Source organism: Electrona antarctica (genome assembly GCF_951216825.1).
Source record: "Electrona antarctica genome assembly, chromosome: 10".
Taxonomy (NCBI): domain Eukaryota; kingdom Metazoa; phylum Chordata; class Actinopteri; order Myctophiformes; family Myctophidae; genus Electrona; species Electrona antarctica.
In genome coordinates, this window is record NC_136791.1 from 37223175 (window position 1) to 37237618 (window position 14444).

General features: G+C 41.0%; 1 protein-coding gene across 6 annotated transcripts in view; it reads right to left on the reverse strand.

The window, feature by feature from the left end:
* The window catches only part of piezo1 (piezo type mechanosensitive ion channel component 1 (Er blood group)), a 96110-nt gene that overhangs the window by 28369 nt on the left and 53297 nt on the right, over positions 1-14444 (reverse strand). For 5 of the 6 annotated variants that reach the window (XM_079513342.1, XM_079513343.1, XM_079513346.1 and 2 more), the window contains exons 8-24: positions 13651-13755; positions 13173-13254; positions 11867-11976; positions 11556-11635; positions 10893-11073; positions 9633-9738; positions 9012-9193; positions 7880-8028; positions 6798-6956; positions 6495-6592; positions 5961-6124; positions 4931-5107; positions 3902-4027; positions 2951-3151; positions 2617-2821; positions 1661-1765; positions 1309-1465 (exon numbers count right to left, since the gene is read on the reverse strand). In XM_079513342.1, the coding sequence (XP_079369468.1) occupies positions 1309-1465; positions 1661-1765; positions 2617-2821; positions 2951-3151; positions 3902-4027; positions 4931-5107; positions 5961-6124; positions 6495-6592; positions 6798-6956; positions 7880-8028; positions 9012-9193; positions 9633-9738; positions 10893-11073; positions 11556-11635; positions 11867-11976; positions 13173-13254; positions 13651-13755 (2387 nt within the window). The remainder of the gene's footprint in view (positions 1-1308; positions 1466-1660; positions 1766-2616; positions 2822-2950; positions 3152-3901; positions 4028-4930; positions 5108-5960; positions 6125-6494; positions 6593-6797; positions 6957-7879; positions 8029-9011; positions 9194-9632; positions 9739-10892; positions 11074-11555; positions 11636-11866; positions 11977-13172; positions 13255-13650; positions 13756-14444) is intronic. The other variant, XM_079513345.1, reaches the window with a different exon arrangement.

Sequence of the window (14444 nt, forward strand, 5' to 3'; positions counted from 1 at the left end):
TTTCATACTTTGGGTTGAAGTGCGATTGAGCAATTACTTGAAGCCTGCAAGTGAATAGTAAATCAGTCAGAGCAGAATCCCATCTGCCTGAGCAGAAGATTCAGTTTACAATGGCATTGGGTTTGCCACTGGGGTTGAGGTTAAGAACACCGTCACACTTCTTACTATTTTTGACCAAATAATAATGTGTCAATCTGTGCTCTATGAAACAGAGCATAGATTGAACACGTCCCTTAAGATATTGACCAACATGGCAAAACACTTTATTCGGTTTTCTTGGTTTTCTTTTCAATGAGTTTATGAATCCACTTGCACTCTAGTTTCTGCAATAAAATACTTCTTTGTCCACTTTGATGTTGTATAAATGCAAAATGCACTAAATGCAAAACAAAGTAGTTATTGGCAAAAATCCATGATGATGGGAAACAAGGAAACCATGGTCATTGCATTTGTGTTTCAAAATGTGTGATTGAACAATTTGGATAACTACGGCGGTGGCCGTTGGGCACTGGCATACTAGGAACGATGCAAGTTGGAAATGCATGCCCCACACAGGTTTTATGTCTGTGTCCCTTTTATGCCCATATATGGAGTTCTTTGTCAGGCATGCCCAATATGGAGTCTATGCAGATGTCCGAATGATGTCAGAACAGGCCAGCTCCATATATGGAGATATAGGGGTGATCAGGTCCAGATCCCGGGCAGAGGCTTTTGTGCTGGTTCTGGCAAACGGTTCTCAAGTTACGTGGATTACAGACGTACGTACGTACATACAGAGACAGAGGTGCATTTATAGATTTATAGATAGATAGATAGATAGATAGATAGATAGATAGATAGATAGATAGTGGTGGTGATCTGTATGTATGTATGTATGTATGTATGTATGTATGTATGTATGTATGTATGTATGTATGTATGTATGTATGTATTTGGTTAAAATGGGTAAGGTTTAAAAAAAAGGCAAGAGCATGCTCTGTTGCACTGGCCTAAAAGTGGGTGTATGTATGTATGTATGTATGTATGTATGTATGTATGTATGTATGTATGTATGTATGTATGTATGTATGTATGTATGTATGTATACTGTATGTATGTATGTATGTATGTATGTATGTATGTATGTATGTATGTATGTATGTATGTATGTATGTATGTATGTATGTATGTATGTATGTATGTATACTGTATGTATACTGTATGTATGTATACTGTATGTATGTATGTATGTATGTATGTATGTATGTATGTATGTATGTATGTATGTATGTATGTATGTATGTATGTATGTATGAATGATTCAGTGACCTGCAGTTGATGAAGTTGGGGGCGGGGTTAAAGAGTCGCCCGTCCATGGGGTTGGCGTTGTCTGTGTTTTCCCCAGCAAGAACCATCCAATCCTCTGTGTGCTCACACTCAAATACACACCACTGCTGAGACGCACACATCAGCAGGACAAAATCCGCTGCCGATACACATAACACAACACAACTAATCAATGTTTAACTAAACTTAAATTAAACATAAATTAGTAAAAATGTATGGAAGATGATGATATATGATATGATATGATATATGATATACAAGTGCACACAAATAATGCACGTGTGTGTGCATATGTATGTCACACACGCCATGTCACTGCAAAAACTTGACTGACCAATCAAGTTTTTGGAGTTTGGCAGCATAAAGAAGTCAGGCAAGTAGATCCATTTAATGAGAGCTGAGTTGATCAACACTGGAGTGTTCCACCGCCATGGGTAATCTAAAAGAGGGAGAGATGGTGAGAGGGCGTCATTCAAAACTCCGATAGGGTTGCGTATAAAGACCCGACCTTTTGGACTCTAAAGGTTTGGAGCACCCCGAGTTGTAGATATTTCTCTGCCTCAGTAGTGATAATGTTACACATTGAGTCATGCTTAAGTTGTAAAAAGAATCACGCACGCACGCACGCACGCACGCACGCACGCACGCACGCACGCACGCACGCACGCACGCACGCACGCACGCACGCACGCACGCACGCACGCACGCACGCACGCACGCACGCACGCACGCACGCACGCACGCACGCACGCACGCACGCACGCACGCACGCACGCACGCACGCACGCACGCACACACACACACACACACACACACACACACACACACACACACACACACACACACACACACACACACACACACACACACACACACACACACACACACACACACACACACACACACACACACACACACACACACACACACACACACACACACACACACACACACACACACACACACACACACAGCATTTCATTTTTCATTTCAAATTCAGTTAATAAGATTATTATGACAGTTTAATCACTTTCAACCTAGCCCTATTTATGGCAATTCATTGTCAGTTGTCAAACATTTTCAAAAATAAACAATCTACAAGCTCTGGTCAACATCTACAGCTTGTAGATCTGCTATTTTCAATTTATTTTTATTATTTTTTGCTATTTGGGGGTCATTGGCATAGAAATGTGTCGTAACCTGACCTACAGTATCATACTGTACATTCCTAAGCCATACATGAATAAATCACAGTTTAAGTGGTCCTTGAAAAAGCGCTGTACTACTCACCTATACAAAGAGCTGGTGGTATGCCCACACACAGTACATACTGGTAGATCATGAAGATGGACAGGAACAGACAGTATTTAGGCCAGATCTGAGCAATAGCGGCCCGCCGACGCCTCACCAAAATGGCGACCAACCAGCATCCGTGGAGGATCACCAGGAAGTTCATCCTCTGGCCAATCACGTTCACCGTCAACAGGAAACAGATCTTTGTGTGACAGGTGTGTGTGTGTGTGTGTGTGTGTGTAAAGTTTCACATTAAGTTTCATAATATCATAAGTTCTGGGTTGCCCTTGTTATAATAATGACATCATGTAATGAAGCTATGATTACATACCTCCAGTCCAAACTTGTAGAAGGTGTAGTTAATGAGGTATTTCAAGCAGGGAAGTAGGCCGTTGTCTAACGTGTCCCTGGTGGCAGAGGGAAACAGGGAAGGTACGATGGGAGGAGAACACTGGAGCTGCCGGTAGTGGTGGGCTTGGTGACGATACACGGTCGCCTCAAACACCAACAGCATCAGGACTAACAGGTGATTCTGGAGAGAGAAACGTGAGAGGAATACAGTGTTAGACTGTGTGCTTCATTATACAGTACCGAATCTTACCTCGATTTCTTCAAGTAAGGTTACAATAAAATACAGAGTCCTGCCCACAAGAGGGAGAGATTGAAAAAAACAGAACATCCCAGGGATTGCAAATGTATAGTATGTTACAATTACCACCTACTCTAGTTACTAACACATCCTGTTATAATTATTTACCAGCTTTAAGCCTTTAATAAAATGATATCTTATCTAATTTGGGAAACAAAAAAAATCATTTAAATGTATACATTACTCCTAAATACTGGCCTCCTATATGTAATAAAATCATTTTTTGGTGATGGTAGAATTAGTCAATATGATCCTACTCTCTGGAAAAAAACTGCCGGATGGCCTGAGATCTGTAACAACAATTATCTTTTAAAAGTATCCTATTTTCTCCTGTGTGGCTGTGTGAGTTGTGGGGGTGGGCTGGGGGTCACAGATACTGTACCATGTGGACGTGTGGATGGATGTTATTTCTAAATGCTTTATTTTATGTGTACAGGGGTGGGATTACTGAGTGACTATACTTAGGCTCACCTTCAATTTAATTTCTCTATTTACTGTAACTAGTTTTAGCATGATGAACATTCTGCTACTAACAGTACATGACGTAAATATAGTCATGTACAGTAAATATAGTGGCACTCTTATTTTGTCTATGCATAAGTCAATAGAGAGTAGTTGGCATATTGACTCCACCTTGCTGTATCCCAGGACTGTGGCATCTTTTCTAACGCCAAACCAGTTAGCCGGATCTACCGGCTCGCTGTACAGAGTAGAGTTCCTCATCTCTTCTGGTGATAGGTTGGTTCCATTGGACAGAGGCTGTTAGCAACAGGAAGGAGGAGACAGACAAGGACAGAGCAACACATGTTTTAGTTTAGTCGATAACACGGTGAATGCTTGATTCTGATCAATTACTGAATTCAGAGGTGTATTATTTTTCAATGATGACAGCCATACACAATAACAGACCGCTGTCTAATCAAAGACTCAAGAGCACCTGGCTCATATCAATCTGCATTGCTTGTTTTTGTGCCATATCCAACATGGCAGCCACTGTATGTAAACAAACACGGTGTAATTTACGACATTGCTCTCAAGACTGTTTTTGAAGCGAGAAATAGACAATGCAGTAACGGATATATCAACACTTCCTTTTTTTTCAGAGGCGATCACGTTGCACTGGATGCACCTGGTAAATTAGTGGAATACTTTTATTACCATAAGCAATATGCTTATATGCAAATATGCAATACTTTTGGGTAAATGTGTCTTCAGGGTGATGAAGACCCCTTCGATACGTGTCAGGGTCTTATCACCCCTGTTTATTTCTGCTCCTCATTGATTCATGATTATCCATTACCTAATACAATAAAGCTCATAGGGCATAGTGGTACAAATAGTGGTACATTTTGAGTTTACAAATTGGCCCTCAGATTTAAATTAGGCATTTGGCAGTGTAGAAATTAGGATCCCCATTAGATGATGCACCCATCAGCTAATCTCCCACACATAAATAGAATATATAACAAACTTGTTTTTTTGCTTTTTACAAATATGTGTGGTTTCGGCACCCTTCTGACTGAACAAATTGGAATCACATGAAAGCGAAATCCTTGATTCAAGTATAGCTCATGACTTCACGGTCACATGTGTGATTACACTTTACAGTCAGTCTGTCTCAATAACAACACTTATTATCCAGGCACAGCCAGAGAGTCTTACCAAGGTACAGTTGTTGGAGTACTCGTTGGGGTTCACCACACTCAGCTGGTACAACATCTTACAGACAATGATAACACACACCCAGACGGTGGACAGACAGGATGCCATGGGCCTGAAACGACCGTATGGCATGGCAAATGACCATAGCACCACCAATACCAGGTTCATTGCTGAGGGCTGAGGAGAGAGACAGAGAGAGAGAGAGAGAGAGAGAGAGAGAGAGAGAGAGAGAGAGAGAGAGAGAGAGAGAGAGAGAGAGAGGCGGGGAGGGGGGGGGGGATGAGAGAAGTAGAGAAATGGAGAGTACAGTATTTCAAATGAGCAGTATACCATGTATAAAACCTAAACTAAAATATATATTGCAATATACACTTTGCTTAAATAGCTGGTAGGTAAATAAGCTAGAGTCAGCTATCTAGATACAGGTATTTAGTAGAGCAATATATACAGTAAGAAATTCCTTTGCTGTGTTATTATTGCATATGGAATATCTCTTGTCCAATCAAACCACTCGAACCAACTGTTGCACAGTATAAAAGTGCAGAATGCTTCATAGTACAATAAGTAATGTTATAATACAGGCCTTCAACTACAATACAGGAATGACATATTGTAATCAACTAACAAGTTATTTACCTGGTAGTGTAGTCTGACTTACCATCATTTGTAATTGCCATGACTGATAATAATTGTACTGCAAAACAAGAAGGGGGCTCGCAACTCACTTTTAAAATGCTACAATTTTATTATAATAATATAAAATTGGAGCATTTTATGAGTGAGTTGCCAACACCCCTTCTTGTTTTGCATGATTCTGCTGTTTTGCAGTTTGGATCAGTACCACAAACAGAGGATGTGCATTATTTGTTGTTTCTTTGAATTATGCTAATTTACTCCCATGGTTGTATCATGTAATACCATCAACATTAATGTAAAAACTAAAACTAAACTAAACTATCTTTCCCATGTGCACATATTCTGACATATTGGGTCCTGACAGATGCTACACAGTATACACACATGGCCTTACCTCTCCCAGTGCAACCCACACAGTAAAGAAGGCAACCATCTTGAGAATGTGCAGCTCCAGCAGCCTCCAGATGAAGACCTGGGCCTGGGTCAAAATGTCAGAGAACCTGCTGGACAGAACCAGCAATCTGTCCATGACCAGACCCCATTTGCTGGGCCTCATCTCTAGGGGAGAGAGGAAAGTTGAGATAGACATAGGGAAAAGAGGGTGAGAGTAGGATCGCAAAGTGAGTTAGAAGCGGAGGGAGAAGTGGAAAGAAGAGATGGTTGAAGGGAGATTGAGACAGGGGGAGAGATGGAGATTTTGACTATTAGTTGATTATGCAGAGTAACAATGTTTGGAAAACAACAGAAACATGTCGGTAGCACTAGTGTTTCACTAGTGCACACATTAGCTAAACTGTCGATATCCGAACTTCTCTCTGAAGCAAGTGAAAACAAAAGCTGTCTAGCAAGCTGCAAATACCCTAAAGAAAAGTGGCTAAAAAGCTTAAAGAATGACTAGGAAGTAAGTCTCTATTATGTCATATTTTACCTTCGTCCTCTGACTGGTCATCTACTATGTCGGTCAGCAAGTCTTCCTCTTCTGTGTCTGGGCAGCCGGTGGCCACACGCCGCTGGCTGGCATTCTTCCTGGGAAGAGGTTAGGTTTTTCTTTTTCATATTTTGGACATAGAAAAAACATGATTCATACAAAGAGTTGGGTTGTTTTTTCATGAAACATTCAATTAGGCTTGTTATTCACATTTAGTTGGTAACTATTTTAATAGTGTACCTTTATTCTATTTCTCGTATCACTGTGACTGTCATGTCAATGGGTCTTTTTTCCAGTCGTTACCTGCGTTTAGGTGTAACATGCTCCAAATCAGTAATTCTCATGAAGGGCTTGTGGAAATAGTGGAGCTGCAGTATACAGGCCAGAAGGAAGAAGCCAGGAATCAGGATACTGGTGAAGAGCTCCGACAACGCAAATGTCTCCAGGCCGATGTCTGCCAACCTGTGGAGTAAATTTAGGCAAATTTATTTCCATGCAAAGGAAGTCCTGTCCTATAGAAACTTTGGACAGTAGGTCTTTTCAAGGCTTGTAACAAGGTTACATCAGAGTGGATTAAGTATTTACTCTGCTGCCCTCTGGCAAAATGTACCGCAGCATCGGGAGCAGAACAGCCAGATTCTGCAAGAGTTTCTTTCTCCAAGCCATTAGACTTGTGAATTCTAAAAAAGTTAAATAGTCGTCCACAAGTGCAATATCCCCTAACGGGCCTAACCTTTCTCCTATATTCTGCTGAGGACTCATGTTGTATTGTATTTAAACTATTTATTAGTGGTGATTATAGTATTGTAATATTTTAGCATTCTTTTAACTAGGATTGGTTGTAGATTATAGTAAGCCAGTGGAACGAAATTTCGTTCAATTATGCATTTCATGTATATGTTTATTGACAATAAAGCTATCTATTATATCTCCATCTATATCTATCTCATTTCAAGGTTTCCAGGTTCCAGGTTTTTCCAGAGATCGAGACAGATTCAATTCAATGACCTTTTGGATGTTTGGAATTAATTACCGTATGTTATCTCATTAAAAGCATAGGCTAATATTAAATTGTAGCAACATTTGAAGTGAGAAATTGACTCCAATCTTGTTCAATCCGCATTGTAGTAATGAAACAAAGTTCGGTGCCTTGACATGAATTGCATTTTGTAACAATCATATTGGGGAGTGACTGTGTGGCTGGGGATAGGTGAAAAAAACAAGCTGAGATGCCTGCCTCTAACTTAAAATAGGGAGGCTCAATGTTAACCAGTAAGTTCGATATAGATCAATCGTTTTGTGCATAACGCATTTTTTTCTTCTTCATGTGAAAACCTGAAAACTAAGGTTAAGATAGTCTCAGGTTATCATCTGTGTGAACATACTGCTCCTCGGTGAAGCCAGTGAAGTTCCTCCAGTAAGCAGGGAAGTCTTCAAACTGGTAGGTGTAGACGCAGATTAACACCAACATGGTGTATGCAACAACCAGCCACCAGAACACCTTCAATAGTCGCCTCCACAGGGAGTAGTACACCTATAAGGAACACAAATTAATGGGCCATTACTACTTAGTATTTACAAACCAATGTAAATGGTTCACAGCAGCCATTTTGACACGCAAACGAACCTGGTGGTAATAACGTTAATTGTGAGTGTGATCAATTTAGTTATGTCTGAGTGCCAACATGAAGTCAACTGTGTCCATGCTGGCACAGCATCTAAATGAAGCACAATTCATGTTATTACCATATGTTATAGAGCGTCGCAGTCCCGCCCCCTTTCATGACGACGCCAGGCCCAGGAAATGATTCCCAATGCGTTTTTCCCATAGACATTTCAAAAAGTATTTATTTAAAGACGGTTACGCCACGGACAAAGCCAACTCGGGTTGTGACAACTCATGACAATAAACACAATATTTTGGACCAAACAAATAATTACAAAGAAGAAAAACAACAAAAAAAGTGTTGTAACCTGCCGTTTTTTCTTCTTTCTAATTATTTGTTCGGCCCAAAAAATTGTGTTTGTTGTCATGATTTGTCACAACTCGAGTTGGCTTTGTACGACGCTTAAAACTTTTAAGCGTCGTACAAAGCCAACTTGAGTTTTGACAGAAAGTATTTATTTAAAGACCCTTTAAGTTAAAAGGTCTTTAAATAAATACTTTTTGAAAAGTCTATGAGAAAAATGAATGGGGAATCATTTCCTGGGCCCTGGTAGGGGGCGGGACTGCGACGCTCTATACCCAGGGTATAACATATGGTATGGAATGGCATAATATGGTATGATATTGTATATTGTACGGTACGGTACAGTATAGTGGTATGATATGGCACGCTATGGTATTGTATGACTTGGTATGGTACGGTATAGTACGGCATGATATGGTAGGCTGCTGTGGTATAACTGGTATATGGTACAGTATAGTAATTGCATAGTGTTCTACTGTGTCGTATAGAATCCCACAAATTAGAAGAATGTGACACAAAAAGGACATTGGTGTTGCAACCTGAATACCTGATAGAGACAGAGGCAGACAAGGAACAGCAACATGTAGATGATTTTGTATCCGACCAGCTTTCCGGCGAAGGAGACCATGATGAACATTCCTCCACACACATAAATCCAGTACTTGGCATAACAGCTCATCACCATGCCTCCCAGAACCTTCAACACTGACTCATTACCACCACTCGCTTCTGGAGAAGGACAAAGACGGAGAGAAGGTTGGGGGAGGGTGTAGTGGCTTCATACGGTAGGGTTTACATCATGTTTCAGTTGGTAAAAAGTTATCCCGTTTTTGACAGTACAGTATGTGAGATGAAGTACACAATTTAGACTAATAGATTATTACTTCATCCCGTTTTTGACAGTACAGGATGTGAGATGAAGACACAATTTAGACTAATAGATTATTACTTCAACATTCTGTCCTTCAAGATTGTCATTTAATTAGTGTGTGTGTGTGTGTGTGTGTGTGTGTGTGTGTGTGTGTGTGTGTGTGTGTGTGTGTGTGTGTGTGTGTGTGTGTGTGTGTGTGTGTGTGTGTGTGTGTGTGTGTGTGTGTGTGTGTGTGTGTGTGTGTGTGTGTGTGTGTGTGTGTGTGTGTCATTTGTATTTGTATGTGTGCATCTCTACCTCCTGTGGTGACTTCCTGTAATGGGGTGGCCATTTTCTGCATTCTGCTGAAACCCTCTTTGACTGACTGACGCAATAAGAGCCAGAAGGTTAGAGTGAACAGGAGCTGAAGTGAGGGAGACAGAGATTCAGAGTGAGAGAGACAAAGAGAGAAAAGAGTGAGAGAGAAAGAGATGGGGAAATGGAACAGACATAATCATTCCAAAATATTTTTGAATAATCATTCAAATCACTCGATGAGAGCAAAGGAGAGGGTTCTACCAGGTAGAAGAGAGAGAGAGAGAGAGAGAGAGAGAGAGAGAGAGAGAGAGAGAGAGAGAGAGAGAAAATACTTGAAATCCAAGTTCAACTAATCGTTATTGGTGGTTAGTTTACTTAAAATCTATACTCAAAATAGAAACATACTCAAGTTGTAATCTTAGTGATTAGCACTGCAGGCCAGTGCAAAAAACAAAGTAAGCCGTTTATACATATGGTACTTTAATATTGTGTTTGATCAGATTGTATTTATTTCCTTATTTAAAAAAAGTAAAAGGCTGAATGTATTTGTAGTTTTGTTGTTAGTTTGTTGCCCATTTACAGTGATGTGCATGGGCAGAGAAGAACTAATCAACTTTCACCCTGATTGTTACTTGACCTATCCCATGACATTTTCTCCCAATGTCTCCAAAGGGAGGCAAGTGGAGTGTCATCAGACTTGGATCACAGCCGCCGACTCGTTTGACGTGATTAAACACAAGCTCTTCTGTTTTTTGTAAACGTTTCTGAAGGAGGCCTAATTATTGGAATTGGCTCAGAGCCTCCAGCAATCCATCAACTGCTGGACCAAGCCAACTTCAGTTTTCACACATAATAAATTAATACAATACTCTTATATACTGACACTGTACAACTTGGTATTTAAAACCATGATGAAATATTGTTTGTTTTTTGTGAAAATGTTAAATAGAACATTTTCTAAAAAGGGAGACGTTATTATGGACAAGCTACCTACTGGAGGGAGGTCTGCACTTTACAGTGCTTTTAGACTCCTGGTTGTCTTATGTTTCTTGATAGAGTACCGTTTCTGTGTCAGTCTCCAGCCATGGTGTTACTGTCGTTAGACAGCCATATCATTAAATTCAGCCCTCTAAACGCTGCCACCTAATCCGTGTTAACTGCAGGATAGCGCCACAAACAGCTCTCTTTATATACAGAAAAATCATATTTCACTGAAACGGATAAACATGACAACCACCCAGTTCCAGTTTCCATCCTCACCAGAGCTCCCAGTCTAAGGCAGGGGTACTGAGGTCTGTCCAACCCCAACTGTCTCAGACTCATGCTGCCGATGGCATTGGGAAGTTCAGGCTGCAGCTCCATGGTCCAGACATACTGCAGACAGCACAGACCCAGCCCATACAGCAAGATGAATGGAGAGCACAGCGTGGCAGCATGGCGCCTAGGGAACATAAATAATATAAAGTTAATGTAAGCAAGAAGGGATTTTGCTCTCGAGGACACATGATGACATGTTAAGGAGAAGAGGTAAGGAGTTATTTATTTTAAGGATAACCTTTTTCCCTCCCCAAAAAATGTTTCCAACTTTTTTTCCTTTTCTTTCAGCGTAGAACACATACCACACCAGCACACCCTATCAAATACAAACTGATGGAGCCAAACAAGACAAACCTTACAAAGTGTTTAAGACATGCCCTTCAAACAAAGACGGTATGCCAAGTTTAATGGGACCAGCTGCAGAGCACTACTAAACACAAGTTGAAAGTGTTGACATCAATTCTCCAGTAAGATGTGCAGCTTTGCGATGGTACACTAGTTATTGTGCTGGGTCACATGTTTTATTGTAGAATGTGATATATTCTATAATATCTATAAATATATACCTGTCATAGAACCTAAAAGAAATAATGCTTGATCCAGTACCTGGCCCGCAGCATCCACATAAGACATGCCCACAGCAGCAACACAAAGGTCAGCCAGCTGTGGTAGGTGATGCTCCACACCTGTAAGCCCACAAATTATACACAAAGTCACTGGAAGTAGGAAGGAATGAGGAGAGTGAGAGAGAAAATTTCTCTCAGATTTCTTTTTATTTTAAGCACAGAAGGAGTTTTCAACTGAAGAAACTATATATATATATAGACATGAACACACTTCAACGTAGACTAACAGATACTGTAGAACAGTTATTTTGTTGTTTTTGTATTAATATATTAGAGATCAGTTGTTCATACCATCATGGCGATAAGAGCGCAGACATAGCTCTGCTGCATAACCACTTTGCCCAGAAGAAAGAATGGGTTTTCACTTGGATGGCCATTGGGGGCGCCATTGAGTCCTGCAGCTGAACACAAACATATCATGACATTCCATTGCTGCCTGACGCACCAGTGCCTTTGAACAGGTGTGCTGTGACACCTCACTGAAAACCTCTGTGGGTCTAAGCGGGTCATCAGCTGGCGACCACCATTCATCAACTTTTCAGTCTCCCTGCCACCCCCTGCTGATGCCCTAGGTGTTGTTCGGGCCCCAACTCTTATGCTTCCTCCTTAGCCACAGCCAGAAGCTGCCTTTCTCCACCGCCTCAGCCTGTCTCAACAATATATACAGTATATTTATAGATATGTATATGTTATGTGTTACGCTAACTGTATCTGTACCTGTATTGTATGTAAGGTTTTACTTATGAGATGAGATGAGATGTACTTTATTATCCCCGCAGGGACATTGATACGTTACAGCAGCAAAATGTAAAATGTGAAAATAAACAACAGACAAACAGAAAACATTGGACACAACTGGACATAATCACAACAAGACCAAAGACCTCAGACACAGGAACATAAGCATTGGGGGGAGAATGTTCTTATGTGTTGTATAGTCTGACGGCGGTTGGCAGAAAGGAGAGTCTATACCGCTCTGTGTTCATTCTCGGAGGGAAGGTGAGCCTACGACTAAAGGTGCTCACTCTGTCCTGCATGTGTATAAGACCACCTCTAAAATGAGATGCTGCATCTCAAGGGGCTATCCTCTCAATACATTCTGACCATAAAAGTAGTGTTCAACTACTTGTACTGCTATTGTTAGGGTTTCTTTCTCTCCTTCATTTAGCAGTCTGTGTCTGAAGTGATTATTCTATCTGTCCCACAGGAGGTCTCATAAATCATGGTCACTTTGCAGTAAAGAAGAGTATCTAACTTCTTGTTAAACAGGTCTGTCTTGTTCCAAATCATGTTTAAATAAAAATGTCCAAAGTATTCTGATTCTGATTCTCGGCAACGCGTTTGTTTAGTTTCACTCAACGCAATTTTGAAACAGATAATAAGTTGATATACATCCACTTTTCAAGTGCTGGAAAAGGCATGCATGTAAAAATCTTTCATTATTAATTTGGGAGTGAAACTAAACTCTGTCCGGTCCAACACATATACAGTACATCTCTATGGGGAGAGAGAGAGCGATTATGTATGGTATGTACTGTACTGTATATATGGCGCAACCAGAAATATAGATGCACAAATATTTGTGAGGCAGTCTTACCTGGATCTGGTTGGCAAGCTTCATCCATCACTCCACCATCTGCTGTGGTACTGTCAGACTCTCCTAGGGACAAGAGCATGTGCTGAAGCACGTGCACACACACACACACACACACACACACGCGCACACACACGCTCGTGCACACACACACACACACACACACACACACACACACACACACACACACACACACACACACACACACACACACACACACACACACACACACACACACACACACACACACACACACACACACACACACTTTTAGTATATATTCATTAATTTCTTTCCAAATAAGTGAAATGATCTGTCTGCATGCATAATGTAGGTGTGTGTGTGTGTGTGTGTGTGTGTGTGTGTGTGTGTGTGTGTGTGTGTGTGTGTGCGTGCAACATGCGTGCGTGCGTCTGTGTGTGCGTGCGTGCAACATGCGTGCGTGCGTCTGTGTGTGTGCGTGCGTGCACGTGTGTTGTACCTCTGTGTCATCCTCACTGCTGTGTCTCTGTGCGTTCCATTGCCTTAGTTCCACTTCCTCCCCTTCTAGCTCCGCCCTTTTTTTCTCCTGCTGCTTGTCGTCCATCTGTCAGGACAACATTCACTTCCATCAATCAACTGAGCTCATCCAGCATTTCAGAAAATTGGTTGGCATGAAACCAGGGACATTAAAAACAGACAATATCAGTAATTCTAAATAATTAACTAAATCAGGCCCTGCCGGTACAGTAGCAGCTGACCTGTCAACTACATAATCACTGGAGACCTGTATTGCAAGTATCTCCCCCTCTCTCTGCCCTCAGTTTCCTTCCTGGCTGTCTACACTGTCCTGTCTAAATAAAGTGAAAACTGCCAAAAAATAAATAGTGTGTCTCAACCACTGGGACAACCGCAGGGGGCTGCCAGACAAACATACACCAGCAGTCAAATAGCAGCAAGTTAAGAACATTCTGGTCACTGTTAGTTACAAATTGCTTGCACGCTGTACAATAAGGTAGACAAGTTAGGTCCAGGACCCCAAAGAACCGCTCAGTATTTCAAAAATGAGAATGGGATTTTGTTCCAACGACACGTTACGAAGACACATTATTATATTTGGACAAAGTTAATTGCACTGACGATCTATGGCAACATCTGCGAGGATCCCTTCAGAATAACAAATAATCACACCCGGTTTGAAGTGAGGGGCGCTCATATAATCGTACATCATCATGACGTAAAATAGACACTATGACGTAAAATTGTCCATTCATTGTCAATGGGAATTTAATGTTT